The 23,686-nt window shown below is 41.3% G+C and overlaps 1 protein-coding gene across 3 annotated transcripts in view; it reads right to left on the bottom strand.

The window, feature by feature from the left end:
• Positions 1–8,748: 8,748 nt before the first annotated feature.
• LOC308315203 (TOX high mobility group box family member 2-like) overlaps positions 8,749–23,686 on the bottom strand; it is a 100,835-nt gene continuing 85,897 nt past the window's right edge. For 2 of the 3 annotated variants that reach the window (XM_080763064.1, XM_080763066.1), the window contains 5 exons: positions 21,806–22,036; positions 15,217–15,297; positions 12,526–12,918; positions 11,927–12,063; positions 8,749–10,586 (listed from right to left, as the gene is read on the bottom strand). In XM_080763064.1, coding sequence (XP_080619190.1) covers positions 10,544–10,586; positions 11,927–12,063; positions 12,526–12,918; positions 15,217–15,297; positions 21,806–22,036 — 885 coding nt within the window. In that variant the 3' untranslated portion in view covers positions 8,749–10,543. The remainder of the gene's footprint in view (positions 10,587–11,926; positions 12,064–12,525; positions 12,919–15,216; positions 15,298–21,805; positions 22,037–23,686) is intronic. The other variant, XM_080763065.1, reaches the window with a different exon arrangement.

Raw genomic sequence — 23,686 nt, 5'->3', positions numbered from 1 at the left:
ACGGCATACTATAGCGCGCCGTTTTTCATCATTTTTGAGGATTTGAAAAAAATGACGAAATGACAAAAACGATGGGTTATAGCCCATGTTTTTTGAAATTTTGAAAAAAAAAGTTAGCCTCGTTTCTCATCATTTTGGACCATGGGCTATAGCCCATATCGTACGGCCTACTATAGCGCGCCGTTTTTCATCATTTTTGAACATTTGAAAAAAATGACGAAATGACAAAAACAATGGGTTATAGCCCATGTTTTTTGAAATTTTGAAAAAAAAAGTTAGCCTCGTTTCTCATCATTTTGGACCGTGGGCTATAGCCCATATCGTACGGCATACTATAGCGCGCCGTTTTTCATCATTTTTGAGGATTTGAAAAAAATGACGAAATGACAAAAACGATGGGTTATAGCCCATGTTTTTTGAAATTTTGAAAAAAAAAGTTAGCCTCGTTTCTCATCATTTTGGACCATGGGCTATAGCCCATATCGTACGGCATACTATAGCGCGCCGTTTTTCATCATTTTTGAGGATTTGAAAAAAATGACGAAATGACAAAAACGATGGGTTATAGCCCATGTTTTTTGAAATTTTGAAAAAAAAAGTTAGCCTCGTTTCTCATCATTTTGGACCATGGGCTATAGCCCATATCGTACGGCCTACTATAGCGCGCCGTTTTTCACCATTTTTGAGGATTTGAAAAAAATGACAAAATGACAAAAACGATGGGTTATAGCCCATGTTTTTTGAAATTTTGAAAAAAAAGTTATCCTTGTTTCTCATCATTTTGGACCATGGGCTATAGCCCATATCGTACGGCATACTATAGCGCGCCGTTTTTCTTTATTTTTGAGGATTTGAAAAAAATGACGAAATGACAAAAACGATGGGTTATAGCCCATGTTTTTTGAAATTTTGAAAAAAAAAGTTAGCCTCGTTTCTCATCATTTTGGACCATGGGCTATAGCCCATATCGTACGGCATACTATAGCGCGCCGTTTTTCATCATTTTTGAGGATTTGAAAAAAATGACGAAATGACAAAAACAATGGGTTATAGCCCATGTTTTTTTAAATTTTGAAAAAAAAAGTTAGCCTCGTTTCTCATCATTTTGGACCGTGGGCTATAGCCCATATCGTACGGCATACTATAGCGCGCCGTTTTTCATCATTTTTGAGGATTTGAAAAAAATGACGAAATGACAAAAACGATGGGTTATAGCCCATGTTTTTTGAAATTTTGAAAAAAAAAGTTAGCCTCGTTTCTCATCATTTTGGACCATGGGCTATAGCCCATATCGTACGGCCTACTATAGCGCGCCGTTTTTCATCATTTTTGAACATTTGAAAAAAATGACGAAATGACAAATACAATGGGTTATAGCCCATGTTTTTTGAAATTTTGAAAAAAAAAGTTAGCCTCGTTTCTCATCATTTTGGACCGTGGGCTATAGCCCATATCGTACGGCATACTATAGCGCGCCGTTTTTCATCATTTTTGAGGATTTGAAAAAAATGACGAAATGACAAAAACGATGGGTTATAGCCCATGTTTTTTGAAATTTTGAAAAAAAAAGTTAGCCTCGTTTCTCATCATTTTGGACCATGGGCTATAGCCCATATCGTACGGCATACTATAGCGCGCCGTTTTTCATCATTTTTGAGGATTTGAAAAAAATGACGAAATGACAAAAACGATGGGTTATAGCCCATGTTTTTTGAAATTTTGAAAAAAAAAGTTAGCCTCGTTTCTCATCATTTTGGACCATGGGCTATAGCCCATATCGTACGGCCTACTATAGCGCGCCGTTTTTCACCATTTTTGAGGATTTGAAAAAAATGACAAAATGACAAAAACGATGGGTTATAGCCCATGTTTTTTGAAATTTTGAAAAAAAAGTTATCCTTGTTTCTCATCATTTTGGACCATGGGCTATAGCCCATATCGTACGGCATACTATAGCGCGCCGTTTTTCATCATTTTTGAGGATTTGAAAAAAATGACGAAATGACAAAAACGATGGGTTATAGCCCATGTTTTTTGAAATTTTGAAAAAAAAAGTTAGCCTCGTTTCTCATCATTTTGGACCGTGGGCTATAGCCCATATCGTACGGCATACTATAGCGCGCAGTTTTTCATCTTTTTTGAAGATTTGAAAAAAATGACGAAATGACAAAAACAATGGGTTATAGCCCATGTTTTTTTAAATTTTGAAAAAAAAAGATAGCCTCGTTTCTCATCATTTTGGACCGTGGGCTATAGCCCATATCGTACGGCATACTATAGCGCGCCGTTTTTCATCATTTTTGAGGATTTGAAAAAAATGACGAAATGACAAAAACGATGGGTTATAGCCCATGTTTTTTGAAATTTTGAAAAAAAAAGTTAGCCTCGTTTCTCATCATTTTGGACCATGGGCTATAGCCCATATCGTACGGCCTACTATAGCGCGCCGTTTTTCATCATTTTTGAGGATTTGAAAAAAATGACGAAATGACAAAAACGATGGGTTATAGCCCATGTTTTTTGAAATTTTGAAAAAAAAAGTTAGCCTCGTTTCTCATCATTTTGGACCATGGGCTATAGCCCATATCGTACGGCATACTATAGCGCGCCGTTTTTCATCATTTTTGAAGATTTGAAAAAAATTACGAAATGACAAAAACAATGGGTTATAGCCCATGTTTTTTGAAATTTTGAAAAAAAAAAGTTAGCCTCGTTTCTCATTATTTTGGACCGTGGGCTATAGCCCATATCGTACGGCATACTATAGCTCGCCGTTTTTCATCATTTTTGAGGATTTAAAAAAAATGACGAAATGACAAAAACGATGGGTTATAGCCCATGTTTTTTGAAATTTTGAAAAAAAAAGTTAGCCTCGTTTCTCATTATTTTGGACCGTGGGCTATAGCCCATATCGTACGGCATACTATAGCGCGCCGTTTTTCATCATTTTTGAGGATTTAAAAAAAATGACGAAATGACAAAAACGATGGGTTATAGCCCATGTTTTTTGAAATTTTGAAAAAAAAAGTTAGCCTCGTTTCTCATCATTTTGGACCATGGGCTATAGCCCATATCGTACGGCATACTATAGCGCGCCGTTTTTCATCATTTTTGAGGATTTGAAAAAAATGACGAAATGACAAAAACGATGGGTTATAGCCCATGTTTTTTGAAATTTTGAAAAAAAAAGTTAGCCTCGTTTCTCATCATTTTGGACCATGGGCTATAGCCCATATCGTACGGCATACTATAGCGCGCCGTTTTTCATCATTTTTGAGGATTTGAAAAAAATGACGAAATGACAAAAACGATGGGTTATAGCAAATGTTTTTTGAAATTTTGAAAAAAAAAGTTAGCCTCGTTTCTCATCATTTTGGACCGTGGGCTATAGCCCATATCGTATGGCATACTATAGCGCGCCGTTTTTCATCATTTTTGAGGATTTGAAAAAATGACGAAATGACAAAAACGATGGGTTATAGCCCATGTTTTTTGAAATTTTGAAAAAAAAAGTTAGCCTCGTTTCTCATCATTTTGGACCGTGGGCTATAGCCCATATCGTACGGCATACTATAGCGCGCCGTTTTTCATCATTTTTGAAGATTTGAAAAAAATGACGAAATGACAAAAACGATGGGTTATAGCCCATGTTTTTTGAAATTTTGGAAAAAAAAGTTAGCCTCGTTTCTCATCATTTTGGACCATGGGCTATAGCCCATATCGTACGGCATACTATAGCGCGCCGTTTTTCATCATTTTTGAAGATTTGAAAAAAATGACGAAATGACAAAAACAATGGGTTATAGCCCATGTTTTTTGAAATTTAGAAAAAAAAATGACCCTCGTTTTTCATCATTTTGGACCATGGGCTATAGGGAATACAGACACGGGTCCCCTTACTGGCAACGTCCTCAGTGTTATAATAATAATAATAATAATAATAATATAAATAAATATTAAAGTTAGAGAACCACATCACAGCATAGTAAAAAGCGATTGCGGTCAACGAAGTTGGACCTTCCCCGTTCACACCTCTCTCCTTCGATTCATGAAAATAATGCCGCCTCGCGAACAGCTGACTTTCGGCTAGTAGCACACAACACCACGTGACCCATATAACTGTCACCAACAACACTTTTAATTATATTACATGAAGCAGACAGCCCTGTGATGAAACCTTTAGCATTACACTGTGGTTAATACGTTTTTATTCACAATGGAATGTTATTGTACTCTTAATATATCATGGTGTAGCACAGCACAGTAGATTCATATTTCAATCGATCTGGAATGTTAAAATATAATATTCAGATTGTTAGAACATAACATAAAGACAAGGATTAATCACATCACATCAAATGCACATGCATTCCTCTGTGTTATCACTTATCAGTCAAGGGAACATCTTTGCCAAAGAGATATACTAGCCTACACCCAAACAATGCAAAACATAGCACTTCTAAATGATATATCTTATGTATTACACGTGATTATCCCTATCGCCGGAGCCATCGAGTGTTTGGGTTTTGGTTCATATGAAATTATTTGTGCTTTGTCCTAGATCAATGTCAGGAATAGTTTCTCTCTTAGCCCATTGGTTGTCAGACAATGATAGTGCTGATGTATTTTCTGACAGGAGAGGAGAGTTCATATCCGCCTGGGGAGGAAATTAAAGGGTTGGATCATTGGATGTGTTCTGTTTTCAACTGGTCACTGGAGATAATATTAGTGATGGGAGATTGGACTGCATGGCAACATGCCAATATTGCCCAAATTATGTGTTGTTTTTGTAATTCCCATTCCCAATGCAAATTTGAGCATGGAAAAGCGGCCAACTTAACCAATACCTAAAAAATAGTTTAATTTAATTGTAGCTGCCCCTCGATTGATGAAAGAATGACAAGTTTGGGTGGTCTCGACGGGTGTGTTTATTGTTCCAACACCGTGAAAACTATAAGGATATAGAATAAATACAGTTACAATCGAATAATCTCATAGTTTCACTACTAAAATCTGTGCATTAAACTTGTCACTTCAGCAGTACAATCAACAATAAAAATGGTTAATTTATGGTCAATTATAAATACAGTGATACAAAACTCAAGTCATTTCAATTATAAGACAAGGAAAATGCACAATAACCAAAAGTACCACAACCAAACGAAAACCAAACAAATACAATCATGAATGATACTCCAAATGGAAACTAGACAAATAAATAATCATGTATACCTCACTCCGCGTATCGAGGGTGCTAAAGGGCTGCATAACCAACTTGAACCAACAGTCACCGAACCAACCGTCACCGATGGTCACATTTACATATAGGACATGCAGGCACTGTAGACAATAGACAACTTCAGTCACTACAAGTTCACTACCACTGCAAATGTCACAGGCTTCAATGCTGCTTAATCAATAAGAATACAAACATAATAAGAGTCACAAACAGTCAAACATTTCATACCGTGTGGTCTGGTGCAAACACACACACACTGGTGCTCTCTCCCTCTGCTCACTCTGGAGTCTGGCTGTGTGAAATGAGTCTATTGGTTTGAGGTGAGTGAAGCTAACAGGCTTCAGCTATATATGGACAGGTAACAGGAGGTGTCAAAGTAAAAGTATGCCAAATTACAGGAAGTATCCAAACAAACAACAAAATAAGACAAACAATAAATAAAGAATAAACAGACTTCAAACTAAAGACATTATTGCAGAACCAACTGTCACTGGCAGTTACATTAATAGTTATACTTTTTAGCTATAGATACATTTGAACAGTTTCAAAATATTTGATTTAGTTGAGCATGCTTGTTCGATTTAACTTATAGGCTAACCTGACTTTTAAAGCTTGGAAATAGAAGACAAGTTCAAACATGTTACATCGTGCCTTTTATTCCTAAATTTACATTTACTTTTCCATTTAATAATTATTTTATCTAGACAAAACAAAAAAGCTGATGAGGCAAAGAAGACCATTTTTAAAGTTTCCATTGTATTTATATATTATCCACCAGCAGATGGAGATAGAGGAACGCAATAGCTTTTCCTTGGCAGCATAACAGAATAAAACCAATTTTCACTTGACTGATATTACGTTCATTGAATCAACAGAAACTTATTTCAATACATAGGCCTAATGAATGAATGAATGATGAGTAACAGGCAGGTTGTGGTCACAGAGAGTAGTTCTTCCATTTTTTCCTAAACAATGTAATTTTCAAAGTGTAATTTCAGTTCACCTGCTCTCATTATTTATTGAGGCCCCTATATACAGGTTTATTGTTAGTTTTTTGTTAAATGTTTCTTTTAAAAACGCCATTGACAATGAAGGGATATTAATGCTTGTTTTGTCTCAAACACAAACATTAAATCCCATTAACAGTAAAGAGAATTTAATGTTTGTTTTGACACCGTTTGTTTACATCATCATACATCACATAATCAACATGAGTTAGACTAATATATTAGCGCCCCTCACTTCACACGGGTGTGATTTTTAAAAATTATTATTGTACCTCCCGTGCATTGGGGTGCGTTTCACAATTTGACTCTAGGGGGCACTGTGTCATCGAGAGAGAGAGAGAGAGAGAGAGAGAGAGAGAGGGGGGGGGGGGGGGGGGGGGGTGATAGATTCCATTTCTATTCTATCTTTAATCCAACTGTGAAATTCATAAGTGAGAGGCAACGTTTTTTCATTTTCAGGTGGACCTGGCCCAGAGACCATGTGTTCTGCTGCATCAACCCATCATTCAATCATCAGAAAACGCACAGACTCACTCCGGACTAGAGAAATACATCTTGATATATTACCTGGATGATATGTGTTTCAAAAACAAAACAAAATCCAATGCACACACAACACAATGACATTTTGTGACATAAATGTACTGTACACTGTGAAACTTTGACGCCCCATAGTAGCACCTGCTTTGGAACACCCACCCGTCACATTTACATTGTGACTGTAAAGTCTAAGTACTCTTGACTTGCCTTAGACATATGCAGGGAAAACAGTTACCGGTATTTTCACATAGGCTGTAAATACAGGGTCTCATTCTCTAAACCAGGGATACTCAAATAGATTTACCTGTGGGCCACATTACAAAAATGGCAAGGGGCCAGGGGCCAGTAGATAAAATTACGACATTAATGATACTTGATAACTTCTCTCTTTCAATTTATTTTCGCAAAATGTATCAAAGTACAATGTGCATGCACACAATATGTAAATAAATAAATGTGTTACATTTTCTTGCATAAACACAAAGAGCTGTTTCCATAACTGCACAAATTATTGCACATAACATGAGTAGCTGTTATAATAACATAATAACATAACGTGAGTAGCTCTTTGCCTGCCTGCCTGCCTGTCTGTCTGTCTGTCCATGAGTAGTTATTTGTCTGTCTGTCAATGAGTAGCTGTCTTACTGTCTGCCTGTCTATGAGTAGCTGTCTGCCTGTCTATGAGTAGCTGTCTGTCTGCCTGCCTGCCTGTCCAATTGTCCATGAGTAGCTGTCTGTCTGCCTGTCTGAGTAGCTGTCTGCCTGCCTGCCTAATTGTCCATGAGTAGCTGTCTGTCTGCCTGTCTATGAGTAGCTGTCTGCCTGCCTGCCTAATTGTCCATGAGTAGCTGTCTGTCTGCCTGTCTATGAGTAGCTGTCTGCCTTCCTGCCTGTCCAATTGTCCATGAGTAGCTGTCTGTCTGTCTATGAGTAGCTGTCTGCCTTCCTGCCTGTCCAATTGTCCATGAGTAGCTGTCTGCCTGCCTGTCCAATTCTCCATGAGTAGCTGTCTGTCTGCCTGTCTATGAGTAGCTGTCTGACTGCCTGCCTGTCCAATTCTCCATGAGTAGCTGTCTGTCTGTCTGCCTGTCTATGAGTAGCTGTCTGCCTGCCTGCCAGCCAGCAAGTTGGTTAACAGAAAATAAATTGTTATGGCTGAGTAAAATAAAATACAATAAACACAATTTGCCTGAAAATAGATTACCCAGCTATGACCTTTTTCATGAAAAAAAATGAGTAGTGATATGGCTGACTGAGTAAAATAAAACAATCTACCTGAAAATAGATAGCTATAAGTGAAGAGCAATTTCCGCAATTACCATTTCCGCAATTTCCGCAATTTCCACAATTTCCATTTCCACAATTTCCGCAATTTCCATTTCCATTTCCAACTATTAATGGCAGCTGGGTTTCATCATTCAAATAAAATAGAATTCTGTCCGTTTAGCTATAAAATTATGTCAGGGAATAGGGATACACAGTATATGTCTTTCATTTGCATTGCATCTCCCCCCCCCCCCCCCCCCAAGCTTTTATTTTCGTTCGAGTAATAGTACAACTCTAATAGTATTACTAATTAATAATGTAATTAAAGATAACTTCATTCAGATTTATTTATTTTTATTTCATTTTCCAGATTTATTTTTCTTCTTTTTTTTTGATTTTCATTGGTGGGCCAGTCATAATGGTCCCGCGGGCCTGATGTGGCCCGCGGGCCTGAGGTTGAGTATCACTGCTCTAAACAACTCAGCACTGTTCCATCATCAGGTGTCGAGTTTTCAACAGCAAAACTTATGGAATGCTGAATACCAGCCTACAGTACACGGTGATGCAGAGTATAGCTACAGTGTCAATATAGTCCTTATGTAATGTTTTATGCGTGTCTTATGACACATCAATACAAAACCAACTGCAGCGAATGCATGGGTGCAAATGAGTTGAGACAGACTCCCTCAATTCTCCACTTAAAACATTTTATTACAGACAAAAGAAAACAAAAGAAGCAATCTGTGACACGAAATGAATTTAATGCTGGTACACTGGCAATGTGCCACCAACAAGTTAATGTAAAAATAATAATTCAAATAATCATGTTATTTGAGCAATAATAATAATAATAATGCACCCTGATGAAAATAAGCCAAAAAGTTACTTCATATCATTCATAAATATATGTGAAACCTGCAACCAAATTAAATAGAATGACCATATTGCAAAACGTATGATATTCAACAAAACATAAATGGGCTCTCTCACCACTGGCTTTACAATTAAAAGAAACATTTGGCAGGTTTTATACACAAAATGAAAAATATCTACCCCATTTGACTGGGCTTCAGAAACTCAAATCCTGCTACAATGAGAAAGAGAAAAAGAAAAAAAAGAGGAGGAAAAAAAGAGAAAGAAAGAAATGCCTTAATAATTAAAATGCCTTACGTCGTGTTTTTATTTTTTTCTTCACAAAAAATGATAAAGATGAGTTCAACACAATTCTAAAACACCTAATAAAACTAGTCAAAACTTTTAAAACCCACTGTTAAGTTTTTTTTATTTTTATTTTTTTATTTTATTTTTTTCCTTTAGTAACATTTCACATTTAGCAACTTTTTTTTGTTTGTTTAAATTCACCTGTACAAGTGGTGTTGGGAATTATGGGAATAATGGGCGGGGCTGTGGGAAGCAGGGGGGGGGCGTGGTCCCTCAGACCAGCAGGAGGAGGAGAAGCTAAAAGGTCTATTCATACTCCAGTTTTAAGGGATGAGGTGCGTCACCTCGTCACCTAAAACTGGAGTATGAATAGACCTAAAGGAGAGGTCGCAACCTTTGACCTTTACAGTTCAGTGGCATCCTGAGGCCGTGTTTGAAGAGTGATGCTCTCTGTCGTGTACAGGAACTCCCCCCTAGTATACAGGAAGGAACCACCGGAGGAACTGAAACTTTTTACAGTCTTTGTTATTTTCCTCTTTCTCAAGAGAGAGAGGCAAGATCAGTGAACACAGTTTCAACACAAGTTTTAGTGTGTGTATTCCATCACTGAATCGGCCTGCACAAAAATCACATAATCCAAAAAATTAAAAAAAGCAAGGGACCGCAGCTAAATACACACATAATAAAGAGAGGAATCCATTTTTGGTGATATTTACAATCACTCTGTGAGGGAAAGAAAAAGTACATAATGAGGGAGTCCTTTACTAAGGGTAGGATGATGTACAAATGTGTTTTTGACTATCTTGGTTTAAGTTTAGCTTTGCTTTTGTTTGGGGGTCTTTGCTGATAATATATCCACCCCTGTGAGGTGACTATATATTCTAGAGTCCTGTGTTAGCACTTCCTAACCAAGACCTCTATACACTGAGTACGCTTAGAGCATTTGATCTCCCCAATGTGGGCAGTCCATGGCAAAAACGGAGTAATGGAGTGGAGATGGGAAAAATCACCCTTAAAATTCTCAAAACAAAACAAGAAGACTTTTTAATTTTTTGGTCTTCATATCCAGTAGGATGGCACGAGCTCAAAGCTCCTGGTCCCAGCGAAAATGGAAAGTTCACAGAAAACGGGGGTAAAAAGTAAGAGAAGTGCCTCGGGCTCCTGTCCGGTCTAAGTGCTTGGCAAATAGGTGAAGTAACTGTAGCAAGTCTTTGGGATTTTAGAAATCCTGCAGAATAAAAAGAAAGATGGTGAGAAGGAGAAGATGACACAATGATGATGTTGGAAAGCTCCCTGCCCCTGGAGTCTGACGTTTGGAGGTCCTTCAACTTCAAGTGAGGTAGAGAGGCTTGTCTCGAGCTCCCATGCCACTGCTGAGGAGCAACATAGAAACAAAGTATTAGAGATGTATGTTAAATTCCAGTGCAGTGAGATATGGGTCAAATAGTTTATTGGACCTGGCCAAGATAGCATCATGCAAAGTTAAAGGGATAATTCGCTTTCAAACATGCTTGGGGTTATTTTAACATAATAATCAGTCTTTTGTGAGCACCCCAGACAGTTTTTAAGTTGCTTGATTCAGTATTTAGATTTAGATATAAAAACCATTGTAACTTCAAACTTTATTTAAATCATGATAGATCGAATGATATTGTCCTTTTCTATTTTTTTATTCCCTCAACAAAAAAAAATAAAAAACAATACAATACAAAAATAAAACATGCCCCCCTCATGCATTAGAACGCTAATATCAGTCACCAGAATCAAGGACGGGTGTTTTCGATTAATCTATCAGGGTTAAAATGAAGTTTGAAGTTACAATTTGTTCATAATTATAGGGAGTGTCTTTGTCTGAAAAAAAGAATATCAAATATCTAAATACTGAATCAAGCTATTACACACAAAAGCCTGAGTAGACCTTAAAATGACAAATGTTTGAAAGTGAAATATCCCTTTAAACATAACAAACAGCAGGCAAAAAACGTGTAAGGACGAATGGATGAAAATCATGCAAGAGATAGTACAAAGTCAGTGTTATGCCGAATGCAATCTGCTCTCAATTTATCTTCGCTGACACTTATAAATGAAAACTGCACCCAACTGCCACAGAGGCAGACATAAGCCAAAAAACACTCAATATGTTTCAAACTACTTTAAAGATGATTTAACCCCTGGTATGATCCCACTTGACTTGACATCCAGATAATTCACTTGTACAGACAAGGCATAAACACTTCTCAGAATAGTAACACAGAGTTTCAGGTGTGAGGCGAAGCAGCCTCAATCCTGTGCCTGCTTGAATAGCTTGATTCAATAAGGCAATGTGTACTGAACAAAACAAAGGGAAACTTAATTGGATGTCACACTTTCTCAGAGCGTGGGAAAAGCGTTGTTCTACTCCTGCATTACCCGTTTCAATTTCAAGGCAGATGCTTGCTGGTGCTTTAGCATGGAAATCACAGTTTGTGATTAATTTCCCTGAGTGTATAAGTGAGGTAGTTTAGAGGAATCCATTTGGAAAACGAATAACTTTGTCACACAACTCTTTTCTAGTCTTACCCAATCAAATGTCCTAAGCTGTTGCACTGGAGCAGAAAATCTGGTTTTTTTGTGACACACATTAGGAAATCCGCAGGCCTGTGCTGACAGCAAAAAAACATGTCTTTTCCACATTTGGAACAGCAATGCTGGCTAGCAGATGTAACGTGCTCACCTGCAGTGGTTGGGTCCACAGTCCCTGTTGCAGTATTCGCCATCCCAGTCAGGGTTCTGTCCATGCGGGTTGGGGGCCCCCGGCGACTGAGAACCCCCCACACTGTTCTGGTATTCAGCTTGAATATGGGAGAAGCCCTGAGGGAGGACAGCAGGCGAGAGGGTACTTATATCTGTTACAGCCTTTAAATATGATTCAAATTGTCATGAAATGAGGGGTTAAAATAATTCAAGGTTATGGTCAGAATATATTCAGAATATTTGTGGCGATATAGGATCAGCATATGAATGTGTCATCATTGTCTAGAAGCAGCAAGGAATGCCATTTAGATTTCTTTGTGCAAAAAAATAACAATTCTCCAGATCATGGCAAGGCCACCTATAACAAATGCAACATATTTCATATTGTAATATCGTGTTTAAAACTACTGCAACATCCTGAGTGTTCATTGAACTGAGTGTAACTAAACGGCACGCCAGGGTAAATTCTCATGATCTTCTAATGATTTTGCAGTGTACAGTGGTGTGCACGTCAGTAATTCTATTAATTTTGGTATTGGACAAGCAGCTTGTGTTACAGTTTGAGTTGTTCCTCCCCACCTGTTGGCTGAGAGGAGGGGAATGGAGTCCCATTTGGTGCGAGATGATTGGCTGGGACTGCACCTGCTGCATGCGGATTGGCTGGTTGAGCAGGGAGCTCTGGTGCAGAGAGAGTTGCGCGTGGGGGTGCAGCGGCGGGCTGATCTGGAAGGGGGACGGGGGAGAGGCACTCATGCTGGGCGGCAGCATCTGGGATTGGCTGAGGGTCCGGGCCAGAGCGTGGCGGGGAGGTCCGGCGAAGCTCTGGAGGTCCGACAGGGGGAAGGAGCCGGGCGGGCCCAGGTACGGAGAGGAGGACTGCGGGGGCACGCTGTACAACGGCTGCTTGGGTGGCAGCAGGTGAGAGGGCTGGCTGCTCTGCTGGGCACTTTTTGGTTCGGGGTCGTTATACGTCTGTGGAGAGACAAGATTGAACAGATGGAGATAATATGAATGTAAGCCAGTGTGGCGGGCATCATGTCAAGGAAGCAATGATGTGTTTTTTTTTTGGACGAAGACCCGCATTTGAAGTTATTCTGTGCCAGGGACCCCAATAAGATATCTGTTACCATTTGTCATGGTTTTCTTAGGGCCCTATCTTGTGCGCCGCTTTACCCCTTATCTCTAAATGTATATGCCATTTTTTACTAGCAGATCTACATCGACACGTTGTGAGCTTGTAGATCGGCTATTTGAACTATTTTAAAATGTTTTTAAAAATGGCAAATATGTTTAGGGATAAGGGGTAAGGGGTGGTACAAGATATAGAGCTCACAACACGACACGTTGTTATAATATAGATGGCTTATTTTTTAATAGACAAAAAATGTAATGTGTTTATTTGTTTAAACTGTTCCTTGTTTTGCTTGGGACCACCTGGAACCACCCCAAGGACCCCCGGGGGTCCCAGAACCCCACTTTGAGAACCAGTGATGAAAGTAAGGTAGAAATCCACGCACTGCCTCCCAAGTCCCAATTAGTGGCATATTATTTAGAATCAATGCTCAACCTCTAATTAATCATCCGTCAATCAATCACTCGCTCTTCAAGCACTGATTGCATACTTTCCACCCCCACTCCTTGCTAATGATGATGATAATATATGATACACTGAGAGGTACTGTACAACACAAATGTACAAACACACACACACACACACACACACACACACACACACACAAACACACACACACACACACACACACACACAAAATCGAACAAGTTTTCCTAGTTGACACCCAAACTTGAACCCTTTCACTCTGTAAATCTGCACTCTGAGGCTCAAGAGCACCTAAAAAATACCCTCCTCCTCCTCCCGCCCTCACCTTGCTCCACCCTTTCTCCAGGCCCTTATGATGAGCTGTCAGATTGCTCATCTCTAGCCATCAGTGTTGATTAGGAAGTAATGGAGCCCATTTGTATGAATAGAGCTGGGGCCGAGGTAATGATCAATAGACACCTTGACAGATGGATGGGAATAGGAGAAAAGAGGGGCCACGCACACTTACACGCACGTGTGTGTGCGTGTGTTTGTGTGTGTGTGTGCGCGCGCACACACACACACACACACACACACACACACATAGACAAGGGAAGGGAAATGAGACTGTTTGCCCGCAGAACAAATGGAATGACAAAAGGAATCTTTGCTGCGCTGCATTGTGTGTTGTTAATACAAGACGGCACTAAACAATGCTATCTATAGTCCCTCCTTCCCCTCCATGATGCAACCCTTTGAGGAGATGCATGGAGACATCATTCATAGGCCCATGTCTATATCATGGATCAGAATTAGTTTGAGTGAAGTGTTGGAGTGTGAAAGCAGTGCTGGCGCATGTTGTTGAAGTCATTCACGATTTTCTGATTTGACAGCTTGAAACCCCACCGGGCCCCCAGCATTGCTATTCGGGGTTGCGGGGCGGCTAGCATTCGCCGCAAATAGCAGATATACAAGCTCACAACACATCATGTTGTGACTCATTGTAAGCTTGTCGATCAGCTATTGTTGGCATTTTGGCAAAGAGATTTGGAGGAGACGGAGAAAATCGAGACTGGAGGATTTGAGTGGTTAACCACATCAACCCCTGGTGTCCATTGTTCCCATTGAAAGTATTTTCAGAATCTCAGAAGTCCGAGTATAAGTTGGGTGTGACTGCACAACAAACAAACACACACCAGGGCTCGTGAGGTAAAAAAAAATCTACAAAATGCAATATCCATCAATTAATCAACCGAAACAAAATCGAACTATATTGTCACATCACAGTTAAGAGTATAAAAGTCTTGTTCGTGTGAGCTCTCAACACTGAAAAGCTTTCATTTCCCAAAGGCAAAGGAGGCTCAAAACCAATGGCTTGTATGGCACATATACTGTATATACAGATGGTTCAATTTGTACAGTACGGTTTACCAGTTACAATTGGATACATTAACACGGAGGATTTGACTGTGTACCGTAGACCTTCTTTCTTCCACTCACTGTTTGCTTTGTAGAAATCATGAGCATTATGTTTAACATCTAGAACCTCCTGACCCCTCCCCCCCTCCCTCCCAACCCCATATCACCACTGCCCCCCCCCCCCCTGGTCTGCTCTTGTTTGGCCCTCCCTCCCCTGCCTCCGTCGAAGGAAGCCCCGCCCAGGCCATTAGCAGGGATTTTCCGTCCAATCCATCATCAGTTATTAGCCGGGGCCGGCATGTCATAAGCGTTACCTTGGAAACCAGACTGGCTCGGTAAGCAGCCAGCGCTTTCAGGTACTCCTTCTTGGCCGCCTCAGTTTTCCTCTTGTACGCCTGTGAGGAGAAACATCAAAACAAGAGGACAGGGTGAGAAGAGAGGGTGGTACGTTCAGAACACATGAGCGCACATGCACGCACGCACGCACACACACACACATGCTTTCTCATTCTCTCTATTTAACACTCTCACACACATCTTGCCACTCACACTTTCATCATTGACACGCCGTGACACGCGTTTATGCGTGAGCATGCACACACACACACACACACACACACACACACACACACACACACACACACACACACACACACACACACACACACACACTTACAATGTTTCCTTTCCATCAGAACCAATGGTACAGAACACGTCCATTTCCTCATCGCAGCACTAATACTCACTCATCTCAATGTGTCTGCCTCTTATTGTAGCAACACATCATTTCCATTCCAATCCACCTAGAGAAATGAACTGGAACTCGCTCTGTTCTCTCTTCCGCACTCAATCTCTCTCACACACACACACACACACACACACACACACACACACACACACACACACACACACACACACACACACACACACACACACACACACACACACACACACACACACACACACACACACACACACACACACACACACACACACACACACACACACACACACCTTGCAGCTTTACCACAGCATTTCGAGAGCACACTGACATTAGTGACTCACAGTGACATTAGTGAATGTCTAGTGTGTTTCGCTACATTACGATGTGATCTGTGCCTGTGTATGAGTTCTTTGTGAAACTGCCTTCTGTATTGTTATAGTGATGTGCAATGTGTGTTGATGGCACTAGTACATGTACTGTATCTGTATGCGATTGCACGTGTGCATGTGTGTGTGTGTGTGTGAATGCATTATGAATGTGCATTTTGAGTGGAGTGCATAATGTGCATGTGTGTATTTTTTATGCATACATTTTAGGATGTATGAAGGCATGTGAATATGTGCACATATCTACAATGTGTTGTGTATCGGTGTGTGCACGTGTATGCATACTGTGTACGTATTACCCGTGTGTCTTTGTGTGTGCATGCATGCATGTTTGTCCCTGTTTGCGTTTGTGCGTGCATGCATCCATGTGCGTGTGTGCGCGTGTGCGTGCAAGTGTGTGAATGCAATCCTGTGTTGAAACTAACAAGGCCAGTAAGCCCAGGGGAGCAGGCTAGTGGTAGAGGCAGCACTTATGGGGCCAGATGTAACACCGACAGCCCCACTGAATCATCATACCGCTCATATTCCAGATGGACAGCTGAGCTTTATTCACGACGACAACTTAGTTTACAGGCAGGTGCGTCTCCTCTCTCCATACGCAGCACCTGTGGCTTGATAAAGTTTGTATCCCCTGTATAACCAAAGCTCGCTAGTAAAGGCGATATGCATTGCCGCCGTACTGTGCATGTGTATTGTGTACCGCATTTGTTTGAGGCACAGACGGGATAACTAGTGGTCGCTGTGGGGAATATAACCAAGAGTGTTAATGTAGTGTGAAGTGTGTTTTAACCGAGTGTTAATTAGGAGGAAAGAATTCCCATTTGGGTATTAACGTCGCAGTCGAGTGGAGAACTCGTGTGTCCAAAACTGTTACATTTCAGGATTCAAATTCAAAAGTAGCAGATCTGCAACAGTGGAGGTAAGAGGTTACTTACTGCCCGGCAGCAACGATATACTCTAGTTGTGTGCTCTGCCTGGGAAGTTTAGTTTTATACACATACAGTCATCTTACAAGTCCCAGTTTCTACAAGCTTGAACCAGTTTCCAGTTTCCAAGTTCGGCGCACCAATTGCTGTGCTGTTTCACCCAAAAAAGAAAAGGTTTAAAAAAGACGCCATACTAATGGATGCATAGATACAAAGTGCACAGACTTTTGATAGGACTTAAGCAGTATTCCATCGTGGCATACCGTGTTAAAGAAAACCCTTTTTCCTCACAACGTACCCTTTAAAATATATATAAAAAATAAAGCATCCTCATCCTTTCTTATCATTCCAATGTGACCAATACAGAATAACCCCAAAATACTCCTATGCACGTACTGTAAGGCAAACACTATAATCATAGGCATCCATTTAAAGCGCCATCATCTGCCCTTCGTAACCACACCTGCTGATTTAGAGGCGACAACACAAAACAAACAAACAATATAGTCCAATATAGAAGCCTGCAGGATAGTAGTTGAGATGCCCTTGAGGTAAACTCAAGGACGAGGCGGCATAGTGGAGGGAATCACTAATTCCGTATTCTGGGCAGGATCAAAATGGCAGGCTATAGCGATATAAATAAAGGGAAGGGGAAATGAGAACTTCACACAGCCCTGCTTGTCAGCGGGCCAATGAAGATACATGGCGGAGGAGAGAGGCTTCAACTATGCAGGCTAAAGGAACACGGTGAGAGCAGCCTATACCCTAGTTACTGAGGGCCCCGGAATGCACCTCTGTAGAGAAGTTCTGCATTGTGAGGAAAATGTGGAAGATCTTCATTGTTTCTGTGCATTATTTGGCAGAATCTCAGCCGTTTTGACAAACAGAGCCGGAGAGTGAGAAGCAAGGCGAAATGCCTGGTGTTTTTCCCTCTTGCATTGTAACAGTTAGAAACAGGTGAGGCGCTAATGAGGATATATTTGTGTGCGCGCACGCGTGTGTGCGTGTGTGTGTGTGTGTGTTTGTGTGTGTGTGTGTGTGTGTGTGTGTGTGTGTGTGTGTGTGTTTGTGTGTGCGCACATGTGAGCATGTGCGCGTGTGTCTGTGTGCGTGCGTCCGTCTGCATTACTTTTTGTGCCCTGCACTTCTGGGTAATGTGTGTGTGTGTGTGTGTGTGCACGCATGCGAGCGTGTGTGTGTGTGTGTGTGTGTGTGTGTGTGTGTGTGTGTGTGTGTGTGTGCGCGTGCGTACACACCGTGTAGCATCTGCATCTGACTACCTACATGTCCTCATGTGTATGTGTATTGTTCCCACATTGGCCAGACATTGCCTGTAAAATGTCCAACCTCATTAGATTCAGACTGTTTTATGGCTGCTGTTGCACAGGACCGCCCTACCCCCCTACACACACACACACACACACACACACACGCACACACACACACACACGCACACACACACACACACAAACACACACACACACACACACACACACACACACACACACACACACACACACACACACACACACGCACTCACTCTCTCTCTCTCTCTCTCTCTCTCTCTCTCTCTCTCTCTCTTCCCCCCTCGCTCTCGCCATCCCTCTCCGTGGCATGAATTAAATTTAGAAAGAAAATCATTTTAATGAGAGCCAGGGGAGTGAGGATAAACGGATGGATTATCTTTAGAAAGAGAAGAACTAGCTCATTAAGGTGAGCTCTATCTCATAGCAATGTTCTGGTAATTACACACCACGTAAAGCACAGGAACGCTGCCTCGCTCCCTCGCTGGTGGAGCACATGCTCCATCTACTGGTGTAACAGGACGAGAAGGTGTGTGTGCGTGAGCGCGTGTGCATGCGTGCGTGTGGCAGCGTGCACGTGTCTGCGTGCGTGTTTGTATGGTGCACTATGATTTTTTGTATCAATCCTGCTATGGAGTTATTCTCAACATGTTCTGGGAATATGCACCTATGTGCTAGTATGGAGAAATGAATGTACTGTGTGTAGGTCTGTGTACTTTTCACACTGTCTCCATCTATGCATGTCTGTGTGCGTGTGTTTAGTGAGCGTCTCTCTCTCTCTCTCTCTCTCTCTGTCTCTCTATCAGACCCTGAGTAGCCGTAATGCAATAGATGTAGTAAAGCGAACTCTTGACCTACAGTATAGATGCTGTGTCTATTGTATTAGTGTTCCCACATTTGAAAATTGCTGGTGTTCTGTTCACTGCCTGACTAGATTTGTAGATTCTGCTGCTTGACAGCTCCTATATTATGTGTTTGGCATACAGTATGTACAGTACTATGGCCATATGAACTCCAGTGTGTTGGCAAAACGTTGGCATAATCTACATTTTCCAACTTTTAATGTTTTCTTAGTTTTTAATAAAATCAAAGAAAGCCCAACTACAAGCATTGTACAAGCGTGTCACACAGGTGCTGGCCGATCTACAAAGCTCACAATGTGTCACGATGCAATTTGTAATTCTGCTATTTTCAGACGCCAGAGCGTCAAATAAAATAGCATGGATCAAGAGTGAGGGGTACACTTAGTTATCAGGCTTGCATTGACCACATTCAGCCAGTGGCCATTTTTTCTCATACATCCTAATCGGGGAACAGGAATCCCCATAGACATATAAAGGCCCAGAGATTAAAATAGGGTGCATTTTGCTTCCCAAAACACAGTTTAAAGTTAAGGGACGCAAAATAACAACGGCCTCTGCATCCACGGGATGCACTACTGTACTATTTTTTTGTCTAGTTTATTTTGCTAGCTTTAGTTATAATAATAATTTCTTCTATTTCCTACATGAATTTAACCACATTATAACCATATAAAATGAAATGGGAGTTAAATGCTGCAATTTGTAAAAATGGCAAAATATGACTCCTAACATCATTGAAGTGGGAAATGACCCTGGGACTCATCTAAAAGACCATCCCTGCATCCCGGGACTCATTACATTGAAAACCTATTTACATCACTGAAGGCCTCTTCCGCCTCTGGGGCGTATGTTCTCGAGATGGGGCAAACATTTCCTGAGATTCCTTGCGAAGCATGAGCGTGCGTCACAGAGTGCATGTTCGGGTCTGATAAGTCCCGGAAAAGATGCGCTGTGATTGGCCAGTAGTCACTTGAGTGACATACGTACTGTGCCTTCCACACTTCCGGCGCACTTCCGCCCCCAGTGTAAATTGCTCCGCGCCTCCTTCGACACACATGGCTCCAACAAATGGCAATCCCAACCCCCGTGGAGAACATAGAGCAGAATGGCCACCGTGTGAATATGGTCAATGCATGGCAGCATATACTTTCCTGTACTGTATATAATCACTAATCAGTGGTGGAAAGTAACTAAGTACATTTACTTATGTATAATTTTCAGTAATTTGTACCTTACTTGAGTAAATCCAATTTCCAATACTTTTACTTCTACTCCACTACATCTCAGAGGCAAATATTGTAATTTTACTCCACTACATGTATTTGAAAAATGTAGTTACTAGTTACTTTGTAGATTTTGATTATTATTACAAAACACACATTAACAACTTCAGCCCTATACACATTTTGGGCCATTTGAAAATATCTGATCTACAAGCTCACAGTGTGTCGCGATGCGACACATTGTGAGATTGTAGATCGGCTATTTTCAAAAGATTATTTGAAAACGGGACTTTCTGCATAATGAGTATGTTTACTTTTCGCACTTTAAGTACATTTTTATGCCATTACTTTTGTAGCCTGGTTAGTAAGCCAGACTAATATCCCACTGTCGTGTGGAATTTCTTTGCCAACGGCAGATTCGCGTCTGGCTTATTAGCCAGGCTATTTTTGTATTTTTACTCAAGCTCATTTGGAATTCCGGACTTTTACTTGTAACAGAGTATTTCTACATTGCAGTATTGATACTTTTACTTAAGTAAAACATTTAAAGATGGAGTGCCACGATTCTTTCCACCCTAAAACAAGATCATCAGGTATTATTATAATATAAGGAGGAAGAACTGTACAGTATTTGTTAAAATCATGCTTTTAAGTGGACACGCCCACCAGTTCATTAAGTATGCCTGGTTTGCCTGGTGGGTGGTGATGGGTGGTGATCCACCTGAACTGAAGCCGCACCCACAGCTGTAGTTGTATGATAAAGGGGGAGGGGTTAGGGGAGGGGCTGATAATGTGATGTCACTATATTACTGTTTATTTCATTGGCCCGTTTGACTGTCAAGGGTTCAGCCTCCAGGAAGAAACCCTAAATACAAAGTAAATACACCATTGCACATAAAAACGAGTCCAGGGTGTCTAATGAAGTACTGTCACCTCATAGACACATGAAAAACTGGAAAAATACAGGAATTGTGGCACTCCATCTTTAAATACTTTTCCCACCACTGTATAGCTTCGGTACCCAGGCTTTTATTTTCCTTCGCTTTCAGCTCAAAAATGAAAGCCTGGCGGAACGAGACATATTTCCTGGTGTAGGAGTGGGAGTGAACTACAGTGCAGAGGGGGCGGGGCTAGAGGAGTGGGAGTGAACTACAGTGCAGAGGGGGCGGGGCTAGAGGAGTGGGAGTGAACTACAGTGCAGAGGGGGCGGGGCTAGAGGAGTGGGAGTGAACTACAGTGCAGAGGGGGCGGGGCTAGAGGAGTGGGAGTGAACTACAGTGCAGAGGGGGCGGGGCTAGAGGAGTGGGAGTGAACTACAGTGCAGAGGGGCGTCCCTCTCAATATAGTGACGCTGTTTTCTATCAGGGAGGTAGAACTATTAAACAAATATTATCCAGTGCATTGTCCATGTGCTACCCCTCTATACCAGAAAGCACACTGGCTTGGCCAGGCTAAAAGGTATAATGTGTCTATATACCTGCTTCTGTTCCTCCCCGAGGCTGTCCCACATGGAGGCCACGATCTTGGAGACGTCTCCGAAGGTGGCGTTGGGGTTGGAGCCCTTGATGGCCGCCTGCGTGTCTCTAAAGAACAGCGCGTAGGCCGACACGGGCTTCTGAGGCTCGTTGGGGTCCTTCTTCTTCTTCTTCTTCTGCGGCTTGGGCTTGGGCTTCATCATCTCTGACGAGGGCCGCTTCTCACCACTCATCTGGAGCGACAGAGAGGGACAGCAAGAGAGAGAGAGAGAGAGAGAGAGAGAGAGAGAGAGAGCAGAGTAGAGAAAAACAAATGAGTTAGTAAGGAGCTAACTAAGTGATGCAAATGACTCATGTTTTTCAAGGCAGGACCGAAGGCCACGTCAGACAGTGGGAAGTACATTATGTACACCACTGTTTCCCAAACAGTGGGTCACGGCCTGGCCTGGACCGCTGAGCCACGGCCCAGGCCATGAAATGGGATCATGGTAATCCAGTCTGGCAGTGTGCCGCGGGTTCAATCCCGACCCCGTCGGCCTTTACTGCATGTCACGCCCCCATCTCTCCCCATTTCCTGTCAGTCTACTGTCTGTCCCCCGATACAAAATATATTAAATAAAGGAGAAACTTGAAAGCCACAAAAAAAACATTAAATATGTATATATATATATTTATATATATTTCTTACATAAAACAAACAAACAAAATAATTATTATGTTAAATCAAACAAACATAGATAAATAAACCATAAATAAATAAAAATATGTAATTAAGAAGTGGTGAAATTTGCCGATCTACAAGCTCGCACTGCGGTGCAAAGCGACATGTTGTACTCTTGTACATCTGCTATTTTCACTAGTTTGGGTCCCAGGCAAATGTAATCTCTCTTTTGGGTCTCGACCTGAAATGTTTGGGAACCACTGATGTGCACAGATACAGTGTGGATGTCTGTCCCCTCAAAAGTAGAGCAATCATAGCAGCAAACATTAGTATGTATGTGCATAACGTCACAAAATAGGACCATAAATGAATACAACATCAACAACGTCTGCACATTATTATCTGGCTGATAATGTATGCATATACAGTAGGCCTATAGAAAAAGAAAAGTCAGTGCCTCTTACCAACATAATTCACATTCAGGTGAAGTAAAATAAGATTCCTATTTCAATTTGGCTAAAGGAGACATATAGGCTACTGTAGTCTGTAGTCACTTATTGAAATGCCCACAAGTAGCCAATGTGCCAATGTGGGAAAATGCCATTCAGATTTTTGTCCTGCTTTGCCACTGATCAAGTGTTCAATCACAAACTGCGCACATGCAAGCACGCACGCAAACTATCGATAGCTAAAGATTGTATACAGGGAGAGGGCGGCCACGCACTGACACATTACTAATGCAGAACGACTCAGGCGTCCGCCATGTGTTAGTTTACGTCCAATACGTTTGGATGTTATAGATGACGTTGGGCATAATGGTCCATCCATACAGTTAAGATAAAACGACTTGAAAGAGAGGAGAGGAGAAACAGAGACGGACGGACAGAGAGAGCCGAGCAGAGAGGAGTTCTCAGTGTTCTCAGAAGAGGCAGCTGAATCTTGTTCTGAGAAGAGAAAACAGATCAATTTGCGGACATGGGTGAACGAAGACTAACAGGATGTCAGTCAGCTAGGTTGGCCTCTGGGGAAGGGGGGGAGGGTACGGGGGGGGGCAGGCTAGTCAGAGGTGGGATGGGGAGAGAGACCTGTCCTAATTAGTACCTCATAGATTTCAGGTGGTTTCACAGTGGTACTGCGATATTGTTTTTACATTGTTACACTCTCTGGGTCTATTTGCTCTTTACTGCAACATTACTTTTTTTTTTGTGTCTTAACTTTACTG

Source organism: Protomyctophum bolini (assembly GCF_963924005.1).
Source record: "Protomyctophum bolini genome assembly, chromosome: 5".
In the NCBI taxonomy this organism is placed as follows: domain Eukaryota; kingdom Metazoa; phylum Chordata; class Actinopteri; order Myctophiformes; family Myctophidae; genus Protomyctophum; species Protomyctophum bolini.
This window is presented reverse-complemented; position numbering and strand designations above follow the sequence as displayed.